The sequence below is a fragment of the Myxine glutinosa genome, chromosome 2 (genome assembly GCF_964187855.1).
Source record: "Myxine glutinosa chromosome 2, kmMyxGlut1.1, whole genome shotgun sequence".
NCBI classification, from domain to species: Eukaryota; Metazoa; Chordata; class Myxini; order Myxiniformes; family Myxinidae; genus Myxine; species Myxine glutinosa.
This window is the reverse complement of record NC_136262.1, coordinates 262,438,461-262,466,379: the sequence shown is the minus strand read 5'-3', so window position 1 is coordinate 262,466,379 and position 27,919 is coordinate 262,438,461. Positions and strand designations below refer to the sequence as shown.

Genomic DNA, 27,919 nt, shown 5'->3' with positions numbered 1-27,919 from the left:
TCCACCAAGTTTCGTCCCAATCCGTCCACAACCTTTTGAGATATCCTGCTATGTATAGTTTTTGGCCCTATCTCCCAATGGTGAAGAATTACTTAGAAAATTAAATAATTCTCATATCCGAATCCATATTCAGATCTTCACCGAAATTTAATGGATTCTTCCTTGTCAGACACACAACCTGTTCACCAAGTTTAGTCCAAATCCGTCCATAACTTTTTGAGATATCCTGATATGTATCGTTTTTGGCCGTAACTCCCAATGGTGAAGAATTACTTAGAAAATTAAATAACTCTCATATCCGAATCCATATTCAGATCTTTACCGAAATTTAATCGATTCTTCCTTGTCAGACACCCAACCTGTCGACCAAGTTTGGTCCAATTCCGTCCATAACTTTTGAGATATCCTGATATGTATCGTTTTTGGCCCTATCTCCCAATGGTGAAGTATCACTTAAAAAATTCTACTAGCCGAATCCGAATCCTGATCTTCACCAAAATTTTACCATTTCGTCCTTGTCACATACACTACATGTCTGCAAAATTTCGTCCGAATCCTTCCACAACTTCTTGAGATATTTTGTTTACAGACAAACGGACAGACAAACAGACAGACAGGGTGAAAACATAACCTCCATCCACCTTTGGTGGCGGAGGGAATGAACTTTCCAACCTTAAGTGAAACCTGGCACCACATTCAGTTTGGCTCCTTAAGAGTGGCGACAGTAAGCCTTAATATTTAATGTGAAAGTTTAAAAAAAAAATTCAATAATCGAGAAAACGAAACGCTGAGTTCAAGCCCGGTGATGCGTTCGGTCCAGGAACTCGTGAATCCTGAGGTTTGGAATGTTTGCGAAATTGCAAAGCGCTCCCCTGCGCCTGTTTAGCAATAAAAGTGAAGTGTCCATGTTTCTCAGTGATCCAGGACTGTTTCTCACAGGTCTCATTGAAATTCCCGGCCATGTCCGCTGGACTCGCTCTGCTGCTCGCTGCGCTGGGTCTTTGGGTGTTGACAGCGGCTGGTGAGTTGATGGAACCCAAGGAACTCTCCAGATTAAGCAAACAACCTTCTGGAAGTACTTTGTGCTGTGAGCGATAGTCCAGATGAGAAGGCACATGAAAACGGTCCTGGTAACTCATCCTGATGTGTTAATAAACGAGCCTGTCTGGACAATGAGCTTGAAGGAAAATGATGTTTCTGTGCCGATGTTATGTTTATTTATAATTATGTTTCCCACATCCAAAACCTTCATCTTTTCTACCCCCATTAACTCACCCCAGATCCACTTTTTTGAAATACCGACTTCTTTCCTGGAAGTCCTAGCAGTGTCCATGTGTTTTGTTTTTTTTTTAACCTCCCCCCCCCACCCTTCCCATGTTTCCTCCCCCAAGCCCTCCCCCTCCCACAGATCTCCTGATGTCCCTGCTCTCCATCTTGTTCTCCCGCTCCCTTTATGTTATGTTTTATGTGTCAGTTTGTATTTTTTGTGATCAATGTTAGCTCTTACATGAGCCTCGACCTTGTATACCAAAAAAAAAATTCCCACGAGACTACGAGGATGATGGTAACTCTTGATGTGCCTCACGATATTACACATGGATATTACTCCATAGCTTTGTGGTTATAATTCTGGCATTTTCACAGCTAGTCGGCGCAAGGCCCACATTGGACTGGAGACCGCCGACGCCATGGTTCATGGTCACCTGGGAGCATCAGTGGTACTGCCATGCCGTTTCTCTCTCCGTACCACAAGTTCACCCGCTGAGCTCCAGGACGGCCCTTCCTTGCCTCGCATCAAGTGGGGTCATTGGGACGAGGAAAGCGGACGCTGGGCCACCGTCGTCGTTGCCCTTGGTCCGGCTCGACGACCAGGCCTCGGATTTTATGGCCGCGTCAGGATCCTTGGGAAAAGTCCGTTGGTGGGAGATTGTTCTCTGGAGTTGAGGAAACTGAATTTGGCGGATGCAGGAATTTATCGCTGTGAGGTGCTTGCGGCCTTGGAAGGCTCTCGGTCCATCGTTGAACTTCAAGTGAATGGTACGTGGTCGTGTTTTGTCGTTTACCTGTGTAGTTATGACGTCATTGTCTCACCGTTTTTGAGTAGCAGAGCGAGACGTTATCCTTTCTCCAAGACGTACCGGTAGGCAACCATAGACTCGAATTGTTGAGCTATTTCTTGGAAGGCCCCATGATAAGATTTCAGTTTGGCTTCCAAAAGGAGTGAATTCATTGGATTGGGTCACTTTGAAACGCCATCATAGGTATTTTTGTAACTTTTGTACAGGAGTGGTCTTTCATTACCGAGCCCAAGGGAAACGTTATTCCTTGGATTTTGCGGGCGCACAGCAGGCCTGCGTCCAAAATGGCGGGCGCTTAGCCACGCCCATCGAGCTTGAGGCAGCCTATTGGAGTGGTCTGGAGCAGTGTGATGCAGGCTGGTTGGCTGATCAAACCGTCAGGTAAAGGATACTTCAGATGCTTTCATTATGTGTTTGCCATTACGGATGTCACATGCACCGTCATTTGGCCCATGATCAAAGACTGTGGGCAATCGTATCAGACTCATGATGAGTGATACATCCAATTTTTAATCAGGTATAATGCCCTGTCGATAACACCTTGTTTATTACGAAGGTCGACCTGCACACAGGTGAGGTTAAAATATCCAACAGTCTCTTAAAAAGAAAGTTTTGGGCTTGCTGCCTTGGACAGGTAAACCCTGCCAGTTAAATATGGTATTGATATTAAATCTCTAAAATGATGGAGGTAGGCAAGTTAAAAGGTAGAATAATATAGTTAAATACATTTGGTCAAAAATGTAACTAGAAAACATCATTGTGTGCTTCACCTTCTCTCCCCATCTTGTTTTCCGCTCCCGCTTTTTATACATTTTGTTTGTCTGGTTGATTTGTTTGTGAAGTAAATGTTAGCTCTTTCACGAGCCTCGATTCAGTATACAAAAAAAAAAAAAAAAAAAAAAAATCTGAAAATGCAAAGCCTGTCCACATCCGTTTGTATTCAAATGTGTTCTTCTTCTTCCATATTCTCAAAATAACGAAAACGGGTAAAAAAAAGTAGAGCTTCCAGGGAAGCAGAACTCAACTGAACTGACTGGACAACTTTAAAGTTTGATCAAAAGCCATAAATATTTGTGGACGTTAAAGTCTTAACGTCGTTTCGGAGCTGAAAACAATATAGCGGCCTGTGGCGGCCATTTTGTGACGGATCGGGTTGGAATGCAATAGCAACATACCTTGTGTGGTAATGGTTAAACATTCTAAGTTTGATCAAAATCTGTTAATATTTGTGGACGCTAGAGTGTTAACATCGTTTTCATGACCAAAAACAAAATGGTCGCCTAAGTCCGCCATTTTTCAATGGATCGGGCTGAAATGTAATACCAACCTGGTCCTTGGGGTAAGGATGCTGCCTGTCAAGTTTGATCAGAATCGGTTGATATTTGTGGACGCTGGAGTGTTAACGTCGAAAAGTTAATGGACGACAGACGACAGACGACGGACCCCAGAGGGTTCAGTATGTGATGAACTCAACTGTATGGTAGTCCAGTTGAGTTAAAAACACAAAATGAACATTTTTTTTTTTTCATTTTTTTGATCTAAAAAAACCCCCAAAAACAATCGGCTTGTAGCTTTTGAAAGGTGAACCAATTCAGTGACCCAATATGCAAATTCTAAAATTTCAGGTCAATCAACTGAAAATTGACGATTTTATGTGACGCTGACCTTTGACCTCTTGATATAATTATTAATTTCCATTCTCCATATTATCATAATAAAGTTTTGGTGAAAATTTGATGACAAAACTCAAATGGTGAATTTAAATTTCAGGTCAATTGGATGAAAATTGACAATTTTATGTGACGCTGACCTTTGACCTTTTGATAGAATTATTAATTTGCATTCTCCACATTATCATAATAAAGCTTTGGTGAAAATTTGACAAAACTCAATTGGTGAATTTAAATTTCAGGTCAATTGGATGAAAATTGACAATTTTATGTGACGCTGACCTTTGACCTTTTGATATAATTATTAATTTGCATTCTCCACATTATCATAATAAAGCTTTGGTGAAAATTTGACAAAACTCAAATGGTGAATTTAAATTTCAGGTCAATTGGATGAAAATTGACAATTTTATGTGACGCTGACCTTTGACCTTTTGATATAATTATTAATTTGCATTCTCCATATTATCATAATAAAGCTTTGGTGAAAATTTGACAAAAGTCAAATGGTAAATTTAAATTTCAGGTCAATTGGATGAAAATTGACAATTTTATGTGACGCTGACCTTTGACCTTTTGATATAATTATTAATTTGCATTCTCCACATTATTATAATAAAGCTTTGGTGAAAATTTGACAAAACTCAAATGGTGAATTTAAATTTCAGGTCAATTGGATGAAAATTGACGATTTTATGTGACGCTGACCTTTGACCTTTTGATAGAATTATTAATTTGCATTCTCCACATTATCATAATAAAGCTTTGGTGAAAATTTGACAAAACTCAAATGGTAAATTTAAATTTCAGGTCAATTGGATGAAAATTGACGATTTTATGATGCTGACCTTTGACCTTTTGATAGAATTATTAATTTGCATTCTCCATATTATCATAATAAAGCTTTGGTGAAAATTTGACAAAACTCAAATGATAAATTTAAATTTCAGGTCAATTGGATGAAAATTGACAATTTTATGTGACGCTGACCTTTGACCTTTTGATAGAATTATTAATTTGCATTCTCCACATTATCATAATAAAGCTTTGGTGAAAATTTGACAAAACTCAAATGGTGAATTTAAATTTCAGGTCAATTGGATGAAAATTGACGATTTTATGTGACGCTGACCTTTGACCTTTTGATAGAATTATTAATTTGCATTCTCCACATTATCATAATTAAGCTTTGGTGAAAATTTGACAAAACTCAAATGGTAAATTAAAATTTCAGGTCAATTGGATGAAAATTGACGATTTTATGATGCTGACCTTTGACCTTTTGATAGAATTATTAATTTGCATTCTCCACATTATCATAATAAAGCTTTGGTGAAAATTTGACAAAACTCAAATGGTGAATTTAAATTTCAGGTCAATTGGATGAAAATTGACAATTTTATGTGATGCTGACCTTTGACCTTTTGATAGAATTATTAATTTGCATTCTCCACATTATCATAATTAAGCTTTGGTGAAAATTTGACAAAACTCAAATGGTGAATTTAAATTTCAGGTCAATTGGATGAAAAGTGATGATTTTATGTGACGCTGACCTTTGACCTCTTGATGTAATTATTAATTTGCATTCTCCACATTATCATAATAAAGCTTTGGTGAAAATTTGACAAAACTCAAATGGTGAATTTAAATTTCAGGTCAATTGGATGAAAATTGACAATTTTATGTGACGCTGACCTTTGACCTTTTGATAGAATTATTAATTTGCATTCTCCACATTATCATAATTAAGCTTTGGTGAAAATTTGACAAAACTCAAATGGTGAATTTAAATTTCAGGTCAATTGGATGAAAAGTGATGATTTTATGTGACGCTGACCTTTGACCTCTTGATAGAATTATTAATTTGCATTCTCCACATTATTATAATTAAGCTTTGGCGAAAATTTGACAAAAGTCAAATGGTGAATTTAAATTTCAGGTCAATTGGATGAAAAGTGATGATTTTATGTGACGCTGACCTTTGACCTCTTGATGTAATTATTAATTTGCATTCTCCATATTAGTTATTTTCATTCATTAAATGAGTACGCCTGGCGTTGCGGCAGGTATCCCATGATAAATTCAAGAGTAAACTGCTATGGAGACAAGGGGACTGAGCCAGGTGTGAGATCGTATGGTATCCAACGACCCAGCGACACATACGATACCTACTGCTTTGCTGCACCTGCCAATGGTACGTTAAATAAATGTTGTTGCTTTGAAAACATCTGAAGTCCTCGAGTCGAGTCTGACATTTGGCCAAAAGTAATGGGACAGCACAACAAAAGTTTGGATCAACCCAATGTGTTTGCCATTTTTCCCACAATGCAAAGCGGCATGCGCTTTATATAGATGTGCAGCAGGTATTGAAAACCACTGCGAATCAAGATTCCGTCAGGTGAAGATCTGACTGATCTCCATCTTGGAATGGTTATTGGGAGCTTCCCGGACCTTTACAACATTACCGGCACATCTCACCTTTCAAAGTGAACCGTGGGAATGAGAAATGGAAACACCACAGGTTGTGCTGATGTTCGAGATAGGATGGTCAGGTTTAACTTATTTACAGATTTAATGTGGATGTGTGATGTTAATGTTTTCGTGTATGTATGTGTGTGTGTGTGTGCGTTGTATGTGTGTGTGTGTCATGCGTTGTATATATGTGTCATGCGTTGTATGTGTGTGTGCACGCGCATTGTATGTGTGTATGTGTGTGTGTGTGTGTGTGTGTGTGTGTGCGTGCGCGTTGTATGTGTGTATGTGTGTGTGCGCGTTGTGTGTGTGTGTGTGTGTGTGTGTGTGTGTGTGTGTGTGTGTGTGTGTGTGTGTGTGTCATGCGTTGTGTGTGTGTGTGTGTGTGTGCGCGCGCGCGTGCATTGTATGTGTGTGTGTGTGTGTGTGTGTGCGTTGTATGTGTGTGTGTGTGTGTGTGTGTGTGTGTGTGTGCGTTGTATGTGTGTGTGTGTGTGTGTGTGTGTGTCATGCGTTGTATGTGTGTGTGTTGTATGTGTTTGTGTGTGTGTGTATGTGTGTTATATGTGTGTGTGCGTTGTATACGTGTGTGCGTGCGTCGTGTGTGTGTGTGTGTGTGTGTGTGTGTGTGTGTGTGTGTGTGTGTGTGTGTGTGTGTGTGTGCGCACGCGTGCGTGCGTTGTATGTGTGCGTTGCATGCGTTGTGTGTGTGTGTTTTGTGTGCGTGCGTTGTATGTGTGTTGTATGTGTTTGTGTGTGTGTGTGTGTGCGTTGTATGTGTGTATGTGTGTGCGTGCATTGTATGTGTGTGTGTTTTATGTGTGCGTGTGTTGTATGTGTGCATGTGTTGTATGTGTGCGTTGTATGTATGTGCGTTGTATATGTGCATTGTATGTGTGTGTTGTATGTGTGTGTGTTGTATGTGTGCGGTGTGTGTGTGTTGTATGTGTGTGTTGTATGTGTGTGTGTGTGTGTGCGTGTGCACGTGCATTGCATGTGTGCATTGTATGTGTGCATTGTATGTATGTGTATGTTGTATGTGTGCGTTGTATGTGTGTGTTGTATGTGTATGTTGTATGTGTGCGTTGTATGTGTGTATGTGTGTGTGTGCATTGTATGTGTGTGCATTGTATGTGTGCGTTGTATGTGTATGTTGTATGTGTGCGTTGTATGTGTGTATGTGTGTGTGTGCATTATACGTGTGCGTTGTATGTGTATGTTGTATGTGTGCGTTGTATGTGTGCATGCATGTATGTGCATTGTATGTGAGCGTTATATGTGTGCGTTGTATGTGTGCATTGTATGTGTGCGTTGTATGTGTGCGTTGTATGTGTGTGTTGTATGTGTGTGTTGTATGTGTGCGTTGTATGTGTGTGTCTATGTGTGTGTGTGTGTGCGCATTGTATGTGTGCGTTGTATGTGTGCGTTGTATGTGTGCGTTGTATGTGTGTGTTGTATGTGTGTATCTGTGTGTGTGTGTGTATTGTATGTGTGTGTGTGTGTGTCTATATCTGTGTGTGGTGTGTGTGCGTGTGTGTGTGTGTGTGTGTGTGTGTGTGTGTGTGTGCAAATAAACCTGCTAACTCCTGTGTCCCAATATTTTTATGAATATAATTTACTTTCTTTTGGATCTAGTTTCCAAAACTTTTCATATCACTCGATAGTGATTAAAATGGGGATGTTGAACAAACCTTTTATTGAAGGGAATGTCATTGTATTCATATTTGTAATCCCCAACTTTTAAAAGTAGTTTTGTCTAATCCTTAAACCAACCCTACAGGTACAGTATTCCATGCCACGGCCCCAGGTAAGCTCACCCTGCCCGAAGCCCGAGCTCTTTGCAGTTGCTTGGGTGGGAGTCTGGCACAGGTGGCACAGCTTTATTCTGCTTGGCAGAGGGGCCTGGATCGCTGTGATGCCGGCTGGCTGGCCGATGGAAGTGTGCGCTACCCTGTGGCAAGGCCTCGGTCCAAATGCGGAGGCTCGTCACCCGGTGTGCGCACGGTTTACCTGTATAACGACCAGACTGGATTTCCAGCACCTGACAGTCGCTTTGATGCATACTGCTTCAACGGTAGGGTTTGAATATCCAATTTTTTTTTTTTACTTAAGATCATTTTTCACTTGTTCATACATTTGGCGAATATTATATTTTTCCTTCGATGTGCATTGCATGATGACTCCATCAATTCGTTTCTCTTCAAGAAGGCTTGGTTTGCCATTTCCATTTGTTGAGGCAGCTCAAGCACTCCTACAAACTAGTGCTGAAACCATTTAAGTTGTGAAAATAGGATTAGTAGGAGATCATCTACCTGGTACCTCTCCATGGTGGGCGGAGGAGGAGAGGGTTGAATTCAGGAAGGGCAGGAAAGAGAATGCTGGCTCAGGGTGTTTTGGAGGAGAGAATGGGGAAGGAGGTTTGGAAGAGATGGGACGAAGGCGCGGGAATGGAGGTGGAACACGAGGTCAAGAGCGGCTCAATGTATGTAGATAGTTATCCATTCTTGTGTATTTAATAAATAAATATCCACTCCCAAAATATTTTGTGAAGTTTCACATTTCACGAGCAAGTGGCTTTATTTTGGGAAGAAAATGTGTAAAGTTGCTGAATTGTTCTGAAAGTCATAAACTTAACTCAACATCCGCACATCTCTATCCGTATCTGTCGATATAAATAAATGGATAATGTCTGACCCTTTGCCGTTCTGCTTTCCTATTTCCTTTCTCGTTTGTGGACGAAACTTAGGATGCAATATTAATCTGTCTTACAATTCTGCTTTTGTTATCTAAATTTACCCACAACTCCTCCATTTATTACACATGACACAGTCAAAAGTAACTTTTCTCAAAGTACTCACCATGCCGGGTGACGTCACGACATTCCGATGAGCCTAATCGTCACGGAATTGTTGTTGTTGTTCAAAGGTCCTCTCATCCTTTGAAATCACACACCATCCCATCATGCATCCTTGAGAGGTGTATCTGTCTGATCGTTTATACATGCAAAGCCCGTCCGCGTCCGTTTTTATTTAGACGTCTTCTTCTTCTTCTTCAAATTTCTCAAAATAAGGAAAAGCTTTTTAAAAAATACAAAATAAAAATTGATGATTTTATTGACCTTGACCCTTGACCTTTTGACCTAAAAACAAACAAACAATCGACTCCTACCTTTTGATTAGTGAACCAATTCAATGACCAAATAAGCAAATTCTTTAAATTTCAGGTCAATCAGGTGAAAGTTGGTGATTTTATGCAACCTTGACCTTTGACCTTTTGATCTAAAAAAAAGAAAAAAGAAGCAAGCACCTTCTAGCTTTTGATTGGTGAACCAATTCAGTGACCCAATATGCAAATTGTTAACATTTCAGGTCAATCGGATGAAAATTGACAACTTTATGACACCGACCTTTAACTTTTTGAACTTTTGACCACATTATTAATTTACCTTCTCCGTATTATCACAATAAAGCTTTGGTGAAAATTTGATGACAAAACTCAAATGGTAAAAACGTTACGGCCCGGACACACACACACACACACACACACACACACACACACACGCACGCAAAACCACGTGTCCTGCTGCGCGGGGGACGGGCTAATTAGTAGTCCAACCACGTGCTCAGATACAAGGAATACTATGACCTTGTAATTCGCCCAATAAACCATCATGTCCATATTATTTTGTCTGTACTCCTTGGACAGACATTCGGGCTGATATCACAATCCTTCAGATCACATCCAATATATAACTTGTAGCTGTACTCCAGTGATGCAAACGTTCATTTAACTCTGTCCCTGAGAATGAAATGGCTAATTTTCATTCTCTTGTAAATGTTATCCTTTTGAGTTGTAAAAAAAACCAGTCAAAGTTGGAAAAATACATTTTCAAAAATGAAAGCACCACCATGCGAGCAAGCCGGTCCGGCAATTCCTTGTGAGTGTTTGATATTCAGATTCAATTCGATTTTCAGATTGAATTTCAATTCAGATTCAGAATCATTCAGATCAGAATCAGATCAGATTCAGATGATTCAGAATCAGAATCAGATGATTCAGATTCAGATTCATATCAGATTCAGAATTCATTCAGAATGATTCAATTCAGAATTCAGATTCAATTCAGATTGAATTTCAATTCAGATTCAGATTCAGAATTCAGATCTGATTCAGAATCATTCAGATTCAGATCAGATTCAGATGATTCAGATTCAGAATCAGAATCAGATGATTCAGATTCAGATTCATATCAGATTCAGAATTCATTCAGAATGATTCAATTCAGAATTCAGATTCAATTCAATTTTGATATTCAGATGATATTCAATTCTTCGTGAGTGTTTGATATTCAGTTAGCTCGTTTAAAACTAGTTACCAAAGACAAGTTTGTTGTCATGAGATTCTATAACCACAACTAGAACATCACTCGGTAGATCACAAACCTCCGCCAGGTGGAACAGTTTACATTTTGTATCCAATGATAGACCGGATCTGGATCCGGACCTGAACCAAAATCAAATCACTGCTGATGTGTCACACACCAAACCTGTCCACAAAATTTTGTCCGAATCCGTCCACAACCTTTTGAGATATCCTACTCACAGACAAACAGACAGGGGTGAAAACATAATCTCTGTCCACCTACGGTGGCGGAGGTAAAAAGGCAAGAACCGCGGAGCCAAGAACGCAAAAGCACAACCACCTTGATGGTGTTTAAAAAGGATAAAAAGTCTCAAAGTCCTGGATGCCAAATCTGTGGACTTTGAGTCTCCGTCCCGTTATTACCAAATAAAACCTCGAGTATCTGGTGCTTTCATGTTTTCCACTGTTTCTCGCAATCTACCTGAAACCTGATGATGTTCATCGCGAGATTACAGTCCGTCCATTGAAGCGTACTTTATACAAATGTAGAAAAGTTATTAAATCCTTATAAAGTTATTCAATCAGACATTGTGAACTGTTTAATTGAGGTTCTTTTTCCCTGAATGTTGTAGATTTGTGTAATTGCCCATATTTAATGTAATGGAGGTGAAAAATAACTTAACTCTCCTTGCAGAGTTCAAGAAAAGACCTCCCGAAGATGTGGATAGGACAACGTGCACAAGTTCCATGATGCCCTACTTGGCTGACACACCTGTTGGTAACGTCACCGAGGTTATTGCAAGCAAAACTCCTTCTCGGGATAAAAAAAGCACAACCAAACTTGTTTTCATGGAAGATCATGGTGTCACTGAACAGCAAGCCCAGAGGACATTGAAAGAAGACATGACTTCAAAGATGCAGGCTGACGTCGCATCCACAAATGTTTTAGTGACGGGTGATAAAGAAACGTTGATATCTAAAGCAACACATGGCAACATTGAGATCTCCACTCATCCGATATCTGCACGAACATCACTTTCAGGGGCAAAGAGCATCATGTCGGATTCTGCAAAAGTGATGGTGATGTTGCCAGAGGATACGAGTTTGAGACAGGATTTGGAGTACCATTCACCTCTCCAGGTGGAACACGGAGTGCTGACGACGACGGCAGCGCTGACGAAGCAACTGCATTGGACTCCACCTGGAGTAAGAGAAGGAAGCACTCCAACTGCAGGTACAACATTCTTGTGCCAATAATGCAAATTGCAAGTAAAGGCAAAGAAATACATAATTTTTTTTTTTTTTTTTTTTTGTATACCAGATCGAGGCTCGTGTAAGAGCTAACATGAATGGCAAAAAAAAAAAAAACGGACACATAAGAAGAAATAAAGGGAGCGAGAGACAAGATGGGGAGAGGGGGAAGCACACAAGTACAACATTTGAGAGCAGGGACATCAGGAGATCTGTGGGAGGGAGAGGGCTTGGGGGAAGGAGGTATGGGAAGGGGGAGAGGGGGAGTGGGACAGGTTTAAAAAACACATGGACACTGCGAGGACTTCCAGGAAAGAAGTCGGTATTTCAAAAAAGTGGATCTCGGGTGAAATTAGCGGGGGTAGAAAAGATCAATGTTTTGGATGGGGGAAGATAAGAGATGGTGGTGAACAGCCGTTTTAAATACCTGGAGGGATGAGTGGGATTGAAGAGAGTGAGGGAGTTTGTTCCAGACATGGGGGAAAAGAGGAATAAAAGAGTGAAGGTGAGCAGAGAGTCTTGATTTTGGCAGTTTCACCAGAAGAGGGTTGCAGGCAGATTTTTTTTTTTTTTTTACCAGAAAGAACAGAAAAGTATAACACCTAAAGTTTTTGCAAAAACTTTTGTTTATATTGAGAGAAACCATCACAATTAGAGATTATATTTTCAAGAAGAACGTAAAGAAACAATACAGGTGCATTAAAAGCTGATAAAACCCTAAAGTTATGGAAGGCAGAAATGATGAGGGGATGACGACGTGAAAGCTCAGCCGGTCCTGTACAAGACATTGTGCTGGGATCAAAACAAAACTAACTCGAGGGTTCATAGAATACCTTCCCCTTTAGAAAGTCTTGAGAAAAAGGACATGCGCAGAGTCTTTTCAACTGTCGCTTTGCATTTCCGAGCACGATCAATAGTTCTGTGCACGAGCACATTTCCGAACATGAACCACAATTTTGTCTGAATCTCGATATTCCACTGCCACGAGAGCACAATGGACAAATTTGAATGGTTGAGATGGCATAAAATGGCGTAATATTTTGGCCAAATACTGTTTAACGGAAGGTTGTTTTTGAAGTGCCAATAATTGCATTTCTGTTCTACAATATTCAAGTACTGCATATAATTCAATTGAAACTAGAACAATACTTGGTGGAGCGCATACCTCCGCCAGTCTGAACAATTTACGCTTTGTATCCGACTGATAGGCCACATCTGGATCCGGACAGGAACCAAAATCGAATCGGCTTGTTCTTGTCACCTACCCAACTCATCCACCTAGTTTTATCATGAGTTATCCACAACTTTTGAGATATCGTTTTTTGTTATATCTCTCAAATGGTGAAGAATCATTAAAAATTATATGATCCAGACCAGGATTTGGATCTTCCCCAAAATCTAATCATTTCGGCCTTGTCACACACCCAACCTGTCTACCAAGTTTCATCCGAATCCATCCACAATCCGACCATGAACCAATTAATTCCACATTCCTGTGACAGTGTGACACCTTCAGTCGAACTTCAGGCATGGACAGTCGGTTCGTGAAGGACTTGGGCAAAAACATTACTGCGGCTGAGTGTTTCTACATGTGGTCAATGGCAAAACTGCAAATGCCGAATCCACGAATGTCACGGGTGGAAACTCTCACCTCAGTTTTCTCATTCTCCTTTAAACTCAATCTCTCTATATTTTCATTCCAAACAGCATCATTCCAATCACAAATTAATACTACCAGCAACGGTTCCCACCCTACGGGCGGGGCTTCAATTGGGAGGCCCAAATGAAAAGGCAAAATATCAGAAATTGAAGGCTTTTTTTATTTTAAACGATTTATATAAACATCCGTTAAATCATATCACATGCAAATCATCAAAATCTAAACAGTATTTGTAGAATTTCAATAAAAGCCACATCATTGTTCATATCGGTAAATATTATTATTATTATTATTATCGGTAAATATTATTCCATCATGTTTGGAAAAATTGGAAAATTGGAAAAAAATTGGAAAAACAATATAGCCTATTTTATTCCAGGGGGGTCCCAGGATTACCCACCCAAAATTTCATTGTGATCGGTTCAGCCGTTTTTGCGGTACCTGGGAACAGACAGACAGACAGACATTTGATGAATTATCGTAAGACACCATCAATATAACAAAATACAATGTCACAAACACTTGTGAGGTAAACGAATATGGAAGCCGTTTTCATGTGATAACCAATACAGACGAATCTGCTGATGAGAAAGGGAGGAACTGCCTTTAGAGGCCATTTTTTCCCTGCAGATCAGGGGTTGGTGGCCAGAAAGGGAGGACACGAAATATTTCATACAGATGGAAAATCAAAATCATGATCGTATGAAAATTTTTATGAAACTTCACACCCACCTGAACCATGGATAAAAGCGGCGCCGTTCCGGTGGAAACTCAAAATCACAATTGCATTGAGATATCATAAAACCAGCGAATTTTTCCGCTGAAGCCGTGAATATGTTTACTTCTGGATCGAGAGCAGTTTCATACGGATCAAAACTCAAAATCATAATCCACAGAAGCTTGGTGGGGCGAGCCCAAAAACTATGGAGGGAGTAGTTTAGGGACGGATGGACAGACACTCCTGTTTTATCATTTATATGTTATATTAGTAATTTGTGACTGGTGTTTGTGTCCTTTGTGACATCGTAAAAAACAGTGTTTCCTGTTTGGTATGATTTTTTATTTTGATTGATTGCCAGACAGATTAAAAAAAATTACCTTATTATTCTATGCACATGCACACTCAGGACGAGATTCCGTACAATTTGCCAAAATCAAAGCCAAAGTACTGCTAAACTACAGGTTCGTTTTCCGATTAATGTTGCAATACCTGTTCAAAATATACCATTCAATTGAAATTAAGTAGTTCCGAGATCATTGATTGACATCTGTATACAGACAGACAGACAGAGTGAACCAACTATTGTCTCACCCCGCTTTGTGCTATGCAAGCGGGGTAAAACAAAGACTGATCTTGTACAGGCAGATGAAGTTGGGGGAGCTGCATCTTGGAGCAAGCCTTCCTTTTTTTGGAACAGAGTTGAGGCTTGTGGAAGAGCGACAACACAGAATGGATCAGGATGCAACATAACAAAAGAAACAGCCAAAAGAGATGGGGACATACCAACAGCAGGGCCGAGGGAAAGAACAAGCGGAGACTGACAGCAAGGGATGTGCCGGTGAGATTGAGGGTTATATTAAGGGAGAATTCAGGGGTGGAAAGGATGGCTGCAGAATGCAGACGCAAAATTTGGAAGAGAGGGGGGGGTGATGTAACAGGTGCAGAAAAGATCATGGTTTTGGATGGGGGATGATCTGAGATGGTGTTGAACAGCTGTCGTGAACACCTGGAGGGAATAATGAGATAGAAAAGAATGTGGTAGTTGATTCCACAGATGGGGAAAAGAGGAATGAATGACTGGGGTTGAGCAGTGATTATGGATTTTGGGAGTTTTACGAGGAAGGGGTTGATGGTGGAACACACAAGGTACCATATGTGCTCTGCAGATACTTTGGTTGAGGAGGGGGTGGGGGTGAGGGGGAGCATAGAGGATGCAAGACCAGAAAGGAGGTGGGAGAATACAGACAGACCACCGACCTGCCTGTGATGGCAAAGTGATACTCCCATCAACACAGCTTCATAGCCGGAGATTCCAATGATCTTGGAGACTGAAGTAAAGCCAGCTTCAAACTTTAAAGGGGATGTGTTTAAGTGTAGACATGAAAGATCGCATGGTATCAAAAGAAAAGAGAAGGCCATTTTGTGCATTTACCCTGCCAAACTGATGCACCGAAAACAGAAATGAAATGGCAATGCACAATGATTGAAGCAAATTGCAAAAATATGATGAGACCAGGATGAAAGGTAAATTGGAAGTTGAAGGAAATAAGATGCAGAGAAAGAACAGACCAGGCCAATCGCTGAATCCCTTTTTGAGGGTTCCTCAAATATGCTTGAATTTAAAATGTATTTTTTCAAACCTACTTATTCTTTGCAAAAGTTAATTCTCTGCCAAAACAAATATGAAAAATAAATATATATACACTGCCAAAAATAAAATCAATGTTCAAAGTGTGATAAAAATGAAGGTGTGACATTTGAGAAACAGTGAAACAACATTAACAAATATAAATTCCCAACAGCCCCAAATGAAGAACAAACAGCAACATTGACCGACACAGTGCTTCCAGGAGTTCACCTCACAAGAAACAACAACAAAATCCCTCAACATTCACCTTCTTCAGCTGAAACTTGGACACCTAACATTACAGTCGGAACTCAAAATGTCTTCAGAAGCTCACACTTGCTTATGGAGATGGACACAGCAATAAACCAAGAAGAGGCTGTTGCAGCCAACTTATCATCCACAATACTTCCAAGGCCAACAGTAAAATTGACGACAGAACAAACTCGGATCCCACCAATTTCATTCGCTCCCTATGAAAGAACCTCCATCACTCCAGCTATTGAAACTGATATTTCCAGCAGAAAACCAACAGCCGCTGATGTTTTGGATACTTCCCCATCAGCTGATGTCACCTTTCCCGAAACAACATTTTCTACTCTCACAGTCGGCACTTTGTCACCTGAAGCATCTTCCCAGCTGCAGACAATTTCTCCCGGAACATCTCCGACCAAAATTCCTTTCATTTCATCATCCACTGAAGAACTTGGGATGACACCATCCCCAACTTCAGTGATGAACATCTCCACAACTGAAACCACAATTTCTGCAACATCTTTGTCAACAGAGGAAGTTTCTTCTCCTTCAATGCCTGCCGACGCTACATTTTCTGAAAGGACCACTACAAAATCGACACAGGAACCCACATTGAGTCTTATCCACACAGTTCTTCCAGCAGTTCTTCTCACAACAAACTACACCAAAATTCCTGAGTATTCGCCTTCTTCAACTGAACCTTCCACACATCCCACAACTGCAGTAAAAACACTACATGGCATTCCAACCTCAGAAGTACTTCCTGATACTGCCACGGCAACAAGCCGAGACAAGGTCTTTGAAACCAAACGGGCATCAACAATACTTCCAAGGCCAACAGTAAAACTGACGACAGAACAAACTCGGATCCCACCAATTTCATTCGCTACCGATGAAAGAACCTCCATCACTCCAGCTATTGAAACTGATATTTCCAGCAGAAAACCAACAGCCGCTGATGTTTTGGATACTTCCCCATCGGCTGAGGTCACCTTTTCCGAAACAACATTTTCTACTCCCACAGTCGGCACTTTGTCACCTGAAGCATCCTCCGAGCTGCAGACAATTTCTCCCGGAACATCTCCGACCGAAATTCCTTTCATTTCATCATCCATTGAAGAACTTAGGATGACACCATTCCCAACTTCAGTGATGAACATCTCTTCAACTGAAACCACAATTTCTGCAACATCTTTGTCAACAGAGGAAGATGCTTCTCCTTCAATGCCTGCTGACGCTACATTTTCTGAAACGACCACCACAAAATCGACAGAGGAACCCACATTGAGTCTTATCCACACAGTTCTTCCAGCAGTCCTTCTCACAACAAACTACACCAAAATTCCCGAGTATTCGCCTTCTTCAACTGAACCTTCCACACATCCCACAACTGCAGTAAAAACACCACATGTCGTTCCAACCTCAGAATTACTTCCTGATACTGCCACGGCAACAAGCCGAGACGAGGTCTTTGAAACCAAACTAGCATCAACAATACTTCCAACGCCAACAGTAAAATTGACGACAGAACAAACTCAGATCCCACCAATTTCATTCGCTCCCTATGAAAGAACCTCCATCACTCCAGCTGTTGAAACTGATATTTCCAGCAGAAAACCAACAGCCGCTGATGTTTTGGATACTTCCCCATCGGCTGAGGTCACCTTTTCCGAAACAACATTTTCTACTCCCACAGTCGGCACTTTGTCACCTGAAGCATCTTCCGAGCTGCAGACAATTTCTCCCGGAACATCTCCGACCGAAATTCCTTTCATTTCATCATCCACTGAAGAACTTAGGATGACACCATCCCCAACTTCATTGATGAACATCTCTACAACTGAAACCACGATTTCTGCAACATCTTTGTCAACAGAGGAAGTTGCTTCTCCTTCAATGCCTGCTGATGCTACATTTTCTGAAATGACCACTCCAAAATCGACACAGGAACCCACATTGAGTCTTATACACACAGTTCTTCCAGCAGTCCTTCTCAAAACAAACTACACCAAAATTCCCGAGTATTCGCCTTCTTCAACTGAACCTTCCACACCTCCCACAACTGCAGCAAAAACACCACATGTCGTTCCAACCTCAGAATTACTTCCTGATACTGCCACGGCAACAAGCCGAGACGAGGTCTTTGAAACCAAACTAGCATCAACAATACTTCCAAGGCCAACAGTAAAATTTACGACAGAACAAACTCGGATCCCACCAATTTCATTCGTTCCCGATGAAAGAACCTCCATCACTCCAGCTGTTGAAATTGATATTTCCAGCAGAAAACCAACAGCCACTGATGTTTTGGAGACTTCCCCATCGGCTGAGGTCACCTTTTCCGAAACAACATTTTCTACTCCCACAGTCGGCACTTTGTCACCTGAAGCATCTTCCGAGCTGCAGACAATTTCTCCCGGAACATCTCCGACCGAAATTCCTTTCATTTCATCATCCACTGAAGAACTTAGGATGACACCATCCCCAACTTCATTGATGAACATCTCTACAACTGAAACCACGATTTCTGCAACATCTTTGTCAACAGAGGAAGTTGCTTCTCCTTCAATGCCTGCTGATGCTACATTTTCTGAAACGACCACTACAAAATCGACAGAGGAACCCACATTGAGTCCTATCCACACAGTTCTTCCAGCAGTCCTTCTCACAACAAACTACACCAAAATTCCCGAGTATTCGCCTTCTTCAACTGAACCTTCCACACCTCCCACAACTGCAGTAAAAACACCACATGTCGTTCCAACCTCAGAATTACTTCCTGATACTGCCACGGCAACAAGCCGAGACGAGGTCTTTGAAACCAAACTAGCATCAACAATACTTCCAAGGCCAACAGTAAAATTGACGACAGAACAAACTCGGATCCCACCAATTTCATTCGCTCCCGATGAAAGAACCTCCATCACTCCATCTATTGAAACTGATATTTCCAGCAGAAAACCAACAGCTGCTGATGTTTTGGATACTTCCCCATCGGCTGAGGTCACCTTTTCCGAAACAACATTTTCTACTCCCACAGTCGGCACTTTGTCACCAGAAGCATCTTCCGAGCTGCAGACAATATCTCACGGAACACCTCCGACCGAAATTCCTTTCATTTCATCATCCACTGAAGAACTTAGGACGACACCATCCCCAACTTCAGTGATGAACATCTCTTCAACTGAAACCACAATTTCTGCAACATCTTTGTCAACAGAGGAAGTTGCTTCTCCTTCAATGCCTGCTGACGCTACATTTTCTGAAACGACCACTACAAAATCGACAGAGGAACCCACATTGAGTCTTATCCACACAGTTCTTCCAGCAGTCCTTCTCACAACAAACTACACCAAAATTCCCGAGTATTCACCTTCTTCAACTGAACCTTCCACACCTCCCACAACTGCAGTAAAAACACCACATGTCGTTCCAACCTCAGAATTACTTCCTGATACTGCCACGGCAACAAGCCGAGACGAGGTCTTTGAAACCAAACTAGCATCAACAATACTTCCAAGGCCAACAGTAAAATTTACGACAGAACAAACTCGGATCCCACCAATTTCATTCGTTCCCGATGAAAGAACCTCCATCACTCCAGCTGTTGAAACTGATATTTCCAGCAGAAAACCAACAGCCACTGATGTTTTGGAGACTTCCCCATCGGCTGAGGTCACCTTTTCCGAAACAACATTTTCTACTCCCACAGTCGGCACTTTGTCACCTGAAGCATCTTCCGAGCTGCAGACAATTTCTCCCGGAACATCTCCGACCGAAATTCCCTTAATTTCATCATCCACTGAAGAACTTAGGACGACACCATCCCCAACTTCAGTGATGAACATCTCTACAACTGAAACCACAATTTCTGCAACATCTTTGTCAACAGAGGAAGTTGCTTCTCCTTCAATGCCTGCTGATGCTACATTTTCTGAAACGACCACTACAAAATCGACAGAGGAACCCACATTGAGTCCTATCCACACAGTTCTTCCAGCAGTCCTTCTCACAACAAACTACACCAAAATTCCCGAGTATTCGCCTTCTTCAACTGAACCTTCCACACCTCCCACAACTGCAGTAAAAACGCCACATGTCGTTCCAACTTCAGAATTACTTCCTGATACTGCCACGGCAACAAGCCAGGACGAGGTCTTTGAAACCAAACTAGCATCAACAATACTTCCAAGGCCAACAGTAAAATTGACGACAGAAAAAACTCGGATCCCACCAATTTCATTCGTTCCCGATGAAAGAACCTCCATCACTCCAGCTGTTGAAACTGATATTTCCAGCAGAAAACCAACAGCCGCTGATGTTTTGGATACTTCCCCATCGGCTGAGGTCACCTTTTCCGAAATAACATTTTCTACTCCCACAGTCGGCACTTTGTCACCTGAAGCATCTTCCGAGCTGCAGACAATTTCTCCCGGAACATCTCCGACCGAAATTCCCTTAATTTCATCATCCACTGAAGAACTTAGGATGACACCATCCCCAACTTCATTGATGAACATCTCTACAACTGAAAGCACAATTTCTGCAACATCTTTGTCAACAGAGGAAGTTGCTTCTCCTTCAATGCCTGCTGATGCTACATTTTCTGAAATGACCACTCCAAAATCGACACAGGAACCCACATTGAGTCTTATCCACACAGTTCTTCCAGCAGTTCTTCTCCCAACAAACTACACCAAAATTCCCGAGTATTCGCCTTCTTCAACTGAACCTTCCACACATCCCACAATTGCAGCAAAAACGCCACATGTTGTTCCAACCTCAGAATTACTTCCTGATACTGCCACGGCAACAAGCCGAGATGAGGTCTTTGAAACCAAACTGGCATCAACAATACTTCCAAGGCCAACAGTAAAATTGACGACAGAACAAACTCGGATCCCACCAATTTCATTCGCTCCCGATGAAAGAACCTCCATCACTCCATCTGTTGAAATTGATATTTCCAGCAGAAAACCAACAGCCGCTGATGTTTTGGATACTTCCTCATTGGCTGAGGTCACCTTTTCCGAAACAACATTTTCTACTCCCACAGTCGGCACTTTGTCACCTGAAGCATCTTCCGAGCTGCAGACAATTTCTCCCGGAACATCTCCGACCGAAATTCCTTTAATTTTATCATCCACTGAAGAACTTAGGATGACACCATCCCCAACTTCTTTGATGAACATCTCAACAACTGAAACCACAATTTCTGCAACATCTTTGTCAACAGAGGAAGTTGCTTCTCCTTCAATGCCTGCTGACGCTACATTTGCTGAAACGACCACTACAAAATCGACAGAGGAACCCACATTGAGTCCTATCCACACAGTTCTTCGAGCAGTCCTTCTCCCAAAAAACTACACCAAAATTCCCGAGTATTCGACTTCTTCAACTGAACCTTCCACACCTCCCACAACTGCAGTAAAAACACCACATGTCGTTCCAACCTCAGAATTACTTCCTGATACTGCCACGGCAACAAGCCGAGACGAGGTCTTTGAAACCAAACTAGCATCAACAATACTTCCAAGGCCAACAGTAAAATTGACGACAGAACAAACCCGGATCCCACCAATTTCATTCGTTCCCGATGAAAGAACCTCCATCACTCCAGCTGTTGAAACTGATATTTCCAGCAGAAAACCAACAGCCGCTGATGTTTTGGATACTTCCCCATCAACTGAGGTCACCTTTTCGGAAACAACATTTTCTACTCCCACAGTCGGCACTTTGTCACCGGAAGCATCTTCCGAGCTGCAAACAATTTCTCCCGGCACATCTCCGACCGAAATTCCTTTCATTTCATCAGCCACTGAAGAACTTAGGATGACACCATCCCCAACTTCAGTGATGAACGTCTCTACAACTGAAACCATGATTTCTGCAACATCTTTGTCAACAGAGGAAGTTGCTTCTCCTTCAATGCCTGCTGATGCCACATTTTCTGAAATGACCACTCCAAAATCGACACAGGAACCCACATTGAGTTTTATCCACACAGTTCTTCCAGCAGTCCTTCTCACAACAAACTACACCAAAATTCCCGAGTATTCGCCTTCTTCAACTGAACCTTCCACACCTCCCACAACTGCAGCAAAAACACCACATGTTGTTCCAACCTCAGAATTACTTTCTGATACTGCCACGGCAACAAGCCGAGATGAGGTCTTTGAAACCAAACTGGCATCAACAATACTTCCAAGGCCAACAGTAAAATTGACGACAGAACAAACTCGGATCCCACCAATTTCATTCGCTCCCGATGAAAGAACCTCCATCACTCCATCTATTGAAACTGATATTTCCAGCAGAAAACCAACAGCCGCTGATGTTTTGGATACTTCCCCATCGGCTGAGGTCACCTTTTCCGAAAAAACATTTTCTACTCCCACAGTCGGCACTTTGTCACCTGAAGCATCTTCCGAGCTGCAGACAATTTCTCCCGGAACATCTCCGACTGAAATTCCCTTAATATCATCATCCACTGAAGAACTTAGGATGACACCATCCCCAACTTCATTGATGAACATCTCTACAACTGAAAGCACAATTTCTGCAACATCTTTGTCAACACAGGAAGTTGCTTCTCCTTCAATGCCTGCTGACGCTACATTTTCTGAAATGACCACTCCAAAATCGACACAGGAACCCACATTGAGTCCTATCCACACAGTTATTCCAGCAGTTCTTCTCACAACAAACTACACCAAAATTCCCGAGTATTCGCCTTCTTCAACTGAACTTTCCACACATCCCACAATTGCAGCAATAACACCACATGTTGTTCCAACCTCAGAATTACTTCCTGATACTGCCACGGCAACAAGCCGCGATGAGGTCTTTGAAACCAAACTAGCATCAACAATACTTCCAACGCCAACAGTAAAATTGACGACAGAACAAACTCGGATCCCACCAATTTCATTCGCTCCCGATGAAAGAACCTCCATCACTCCATCTATTGAAACTGATATTTCCAGCAGAAAACCAACAGCCGCTGATGTTTTGGAGACTTCCTCATTGGCTGAGGTCACCTTTTCCGAAACAACATTTTCTACTCCCACAGTCGGCACTTTGTCACCTGAAGCATCTTCCGAGCTGCAGACAATTTCTCCCGGAACATCTCCGACCGAAATTCCCTTAATATCATCATCCACTGAAGAACTTAGGATGACACCATCCCCAACTTCATTGGTGAACATCTCTACAACTGAAAGCACAATTTCTGCAACATCTTTGTCAACACAGGAAGTTGCTTCTCCTTCAATGCCTGCTGATGCCACATTTTCTGAAATGACCACTCCAAAATCGACACAGGAACCCACATTGAGTCTTATCCACACAGTTGTTCCAGCAGTTCTTCTCACAACAAACTACACCAAAATTCCCGAGTATTCGCCTTCTTCAACTGAACCTTCCACACATCCCACAATTGCAGCAAAAACACCACATGTTGTTCCAACCTCAGAATTACTTCCTGATACTGCCACGGCAACAAGCCGAGATGAGGTCTTTGAAACCAAACTAGCATCAACAATACTTCCAAGGCCAACAGTAAAATTGACGACAGAACAAACTCGGATCCCACCAATTTCATTCGTTCCCGATGAAAGAACCTCCATCACTCCAGCTGTTGAAAATGATATTTCCAGCAGAAAACCAACAGCCGCTGATGTTTTGGATACCTCCCCATCGGCTGAGGTCACCTTTTCCGAAACAACATTTTCTACTCCCACAGTCGGCACTTTGTCACCTGAAGCATCTTCCGAGCTGCAGACAATTTCTCCCGGAACATCTCCGACCGAAATTCCCTTAATTTCATCATCCACTGAAGAACTTAGGATGACACCATCCCCAACTTCATTGATGAACATCTCTACAACTGAAACCACACTTTCTACAACATCTTTGTCAACAGAGGAAGTTGCTTCTCCTTCAATGCCTGCTGATGCTACATTTTCTGAAACGACCACCACAAAATCGACAGAGGAACCCACATTGAGTCTTATCCACACAGTTCTTCCAGTAGTCCTTCTCACAACAAACTACACCAAAATTCCCGAGTATTCGCCTTCTTCAACTGAACCTTCCACACCTCCCACAGCTGCAGTAAAAACGCCACATGTCATTCCAACTTCAGAATTACTTCCTGATACTGCCACGGCAACAAGCCGTGACGAGGTCTTTGAAACCAAACTAGCATCAACAATACTTCCAAGGCCAACAGTAAAATTGACGACAGAACAAACTCGGATCCCACCAATTTCATTCGCTCCCGATGAAAGAACCTCCATCACTCCATCTATTGAAACTGATATTTCCAGCAGAAAACCAACAGCCGCTGATGTTTTGGATACTTCCCCATCGGCTGAGGTCACCTTTTCCGAAACAACATTTTCTACTCCCACAGTCGGCACTTTGTCACCTGAACCATCTTCCGAGCTGCAGACAATTTCTCCCGGAACATCTCCGACCGAAATTCCCTTAATTTCATCATCCACTGAAGAACTTAGGATGACACCATCCCCAACTTCATTGATGAACATCTCTACAACTGAAACCACAATTTCTGCAACATCTTTGTCAACAGAGGAAGTTGCTTCTCCTGCAATGCCTGCTGATGCTACATTTTCTGAAACAACCACTACAAAATCGACAGAGGAACCCACATTGAGTCTTATCCACACAGTTCTTCCAGCAGTCCTTCTCACAACAAACTACACCAAAATTCCCGAGTATTCGCCTTCTTCAACTGAACCTTCCACACCTCCCACAACTGCAGTAAAAACGCCACATGTCGTTCCAACCTCAGCATTAATTCCTGATACTGCCACGGCAACAAGCCGAGACGAGGTCTTTGAAACCAAACGAGCATCAACAATACTTCCAACGCCAACAGTAAAATTGACGACAGAACAAACTCGGATCCCACCAATTTCATTCGTTCCCGATGAAAGAACCTCCATCACTCCAGCTGTTGAAACTGATATTTCCAGCAGAAAACCAACAGCCGCTGATGTTTTGGATACTTCCCCATCGGCTGAGGTCACCTTTTCCGAAACAACATTTTCTACTCCCACAGTCGGCACTTTGTCACCTGAAGCATCTTCCGAGCTGCAGACAATTTCTCACGGAACATTTCCGACCGAAATTCCCTTAATTTCATCATCCACTGAAGAACTTAGGATGACACCATCCCCAACTTCAGTGATGAACATCTCTACAACTGAAACCACAATTTCTGCAACATCTTTGTCAACAGAGGAAGTTGCTTCTCCTTCAATGCCTGCTGACGCTACATTTTCTGAAACGACCACTACAAAATCGACAGAGGAACCCACATTGAGTCTTATCCACACAGTTCTTCCAGCAGTCCTTCTCACAACAAACTACACCAAAATTCCCGAGTATTCGCCTTCTTCAACTGAACCTTCCACACCTCCCACAACTGCAGTAAAAACACCACATGTCGTTCCAACCTCAGAATTACTTCCTGATACTGCCACGGCAACAAGCCGAGATGAGGTCTTTGAAACCAAACTAGCACCAACAATACTTCCAAGGCCAACAGTAAAATTGACGACAGAACAAACTCGGCTCCCACCAATTTCACTCGCTCCCGATGAAAGAACATCCATCACTCCAGCTGTTGAAACTGATATTTCCAGCAGAAAACCAACAGCCGCTGATGTTTTGGATACTTCCCCATCGGCTGAGGTCACCTTTTCCGAAACAACATTTTCTACTCCCACAGTTGGCACTTTGTCACCTGATGCATCTTCCGAGCTGCAGACAATTTCTCCCGGAACATCTCCGACCGAAATTCCATTAATTTCATCATCCACTGAAGAACTTAGGATGACACCATCCCCAACTTCATTGATGAACATCTCTACAACTGAAACCACACTTTCTACAACATCTTTGTCAACAGAGGAAGTTGCTTCTCCTTCAATGCCTGCTGATGCTACATTTTCTGAAACGACCACCACAAAATCGACAGAGGAACCCACATTGAGTCTTATCCACACAGTTCTTCCAGTAGTCCTTCTCACAACAAACTACACCAAAATTCCCGAGTATTCGCCTTCTTCAACTGAACCTTCCACACCTCCCACAGCTGCAGTAAAAACGCCACATGTCATTCCAACTTCAGAATTACTTCCTGATACTGCCACGGCAACAAGCCGTGACGAGGTCTTTGAAACCAAACTAGCATCAACAATACTTCCAAGGCCAACAGTAAAATTGACGACAGAACAAACTCGGATCCCACCAATTTCATTCGCTCCCGATGAAAGAACCTCCATCACTCCATCTATTGAAACTGATATTTCCAGCAGAAAACCAACAGCCGCTGATGTTTTGGATACTTCCCCATCGGCTGAGGTCACCTTTTCCGAAACAACATTTTCTACTCCCACAGTCGGCACTTTGTCACCTGAACCATCTTCCGAGCTGCAGACAATTTCTCCCGGAACATCTCCGACCGAAATTCCCTTAATTTCATCATCCACTGAAGAACTTAGGATGACACCATCCCCAACTTCATTGATGAACATCTCTACAACTGAAACCACAATTTCTGCAACATCTTTGTCAACAGAGGAAGTTGCTTCTCCTTCAATGCCTGCTGATGCTACATTTTCTGAAACGACCACCACAAAATCGACAGAGGAACCCACATTGAGTCTTATCCACACAGTTCTTCCAGTAGTCCTTCTCACAACAAACTACACCAAAATTCCCGAGTATTCGCCTTCTTCAACTGAACCTTCCACACCTCCCACAGCTGCAGTAAAAACGCCACATGTCATTCCAACTTCAGAATTACTTCCTGATACTGCCACGGCAACAAGCCGTGACGAGGTCTTTGAAACCAAACTAGCATCAACAATACTTCCAAGGCCAACAGTAAAATTGACGACAGAACAAACTCGGATCCCACCAATTTCATTCGCTCCCGATGAAAGAACCTCCATCACTCCATCTATTGAAACTGATATTTCCAGCAGAAAACCAACAGCCGCTGATGTTTTGGATACTTCCCCATCGGCTGAGGTCACCTTTTCCGAAACAACATTTTCTACTCCCACAGTCGGCACTTTGTCACCTGAACCATCTTCCGAGCTGCAGACAATTTCTCCCGGAACATCTCCGACCGAAATTCCCTTAATTTCATCATCCACTGAAGAACTTAGGATGACACCATCCCCAACTTCATTGATGAACATCTCTACAACTGAAACCACAATTTCTGCAACATCTTTGTCAACAGAGGAAGTTGCTTCTCCTGCAATGCCTGCTGATGCTACATTTTCTGAAACAACCACTACAAAATCGACAGAGGAACCCACATTGAGTCTTATCCACACAGTTCTTCCAGCAGTCCTTCTCACAACAAACTACACCAAAATTCCTGAGTATTCGCCTTCTTCAACTGAACCTTCCACACCTCCCACAACTGCAGTAAAAACACCACATGTCGTTCCAACCTCAGAATTACTTCCTGATACTGCCACGGCAACAAGCCGAGATGAGGTCTTTGAAACCAAACTAGCACCAACAATACTTCCAAGGCCAACAGTAAAATTGACGACAGAACAAACTCGGCTCCCACCAATTTCATTCGCTCCCGATGAAAGAACATCCATCACTCCAGCTGTTGAAACTGATATTTCCAGCAGAAAACCAACAGCCGCTGATGTTTTGGATACTTCCCCATCGGCTGAGGTCACCTTTTCCGAAACAACATTTTCTACTCCCACAGTTGGCACTTTGTCACCTGATGCATCTTCCGAGCTGCAGACAATTTCT

The 27,919-nt window shown here is 42.1% G+C and overlaps 1 protein-coding gene across 1 annotated transcript; it reads left to right on the top strand.

Annotated features, from left to right (window-relative positions):
- Positions 1-916: 916 nt before the first annotated feature.
- LOC137422112 (brevican core protein-like) lies at positions 917-11,937 on the top strand. Its single transcript, XM_068108872.2, has 6 exons — positions 917-1,021; positions 1,645-2,037; positions 2,285-2,459; positions 5,818-5,945; positions 8,004-8,297; positions 11,280-11,937. The coding sequence occupies exons 1-6, from the start codon at positions 961-963 to the stop codon at positions 11,840-11,842; spliced, it is 1,614 nt and encodes a 537-aa protein (XP_067964973.2). The 5' UTR covers positions 917-960; the 3' UTR covers positions 11,843-11,937.
- The last annotated feature ends 15,982 nt before the right edge of the window (positions 11,938-27,919 follow it).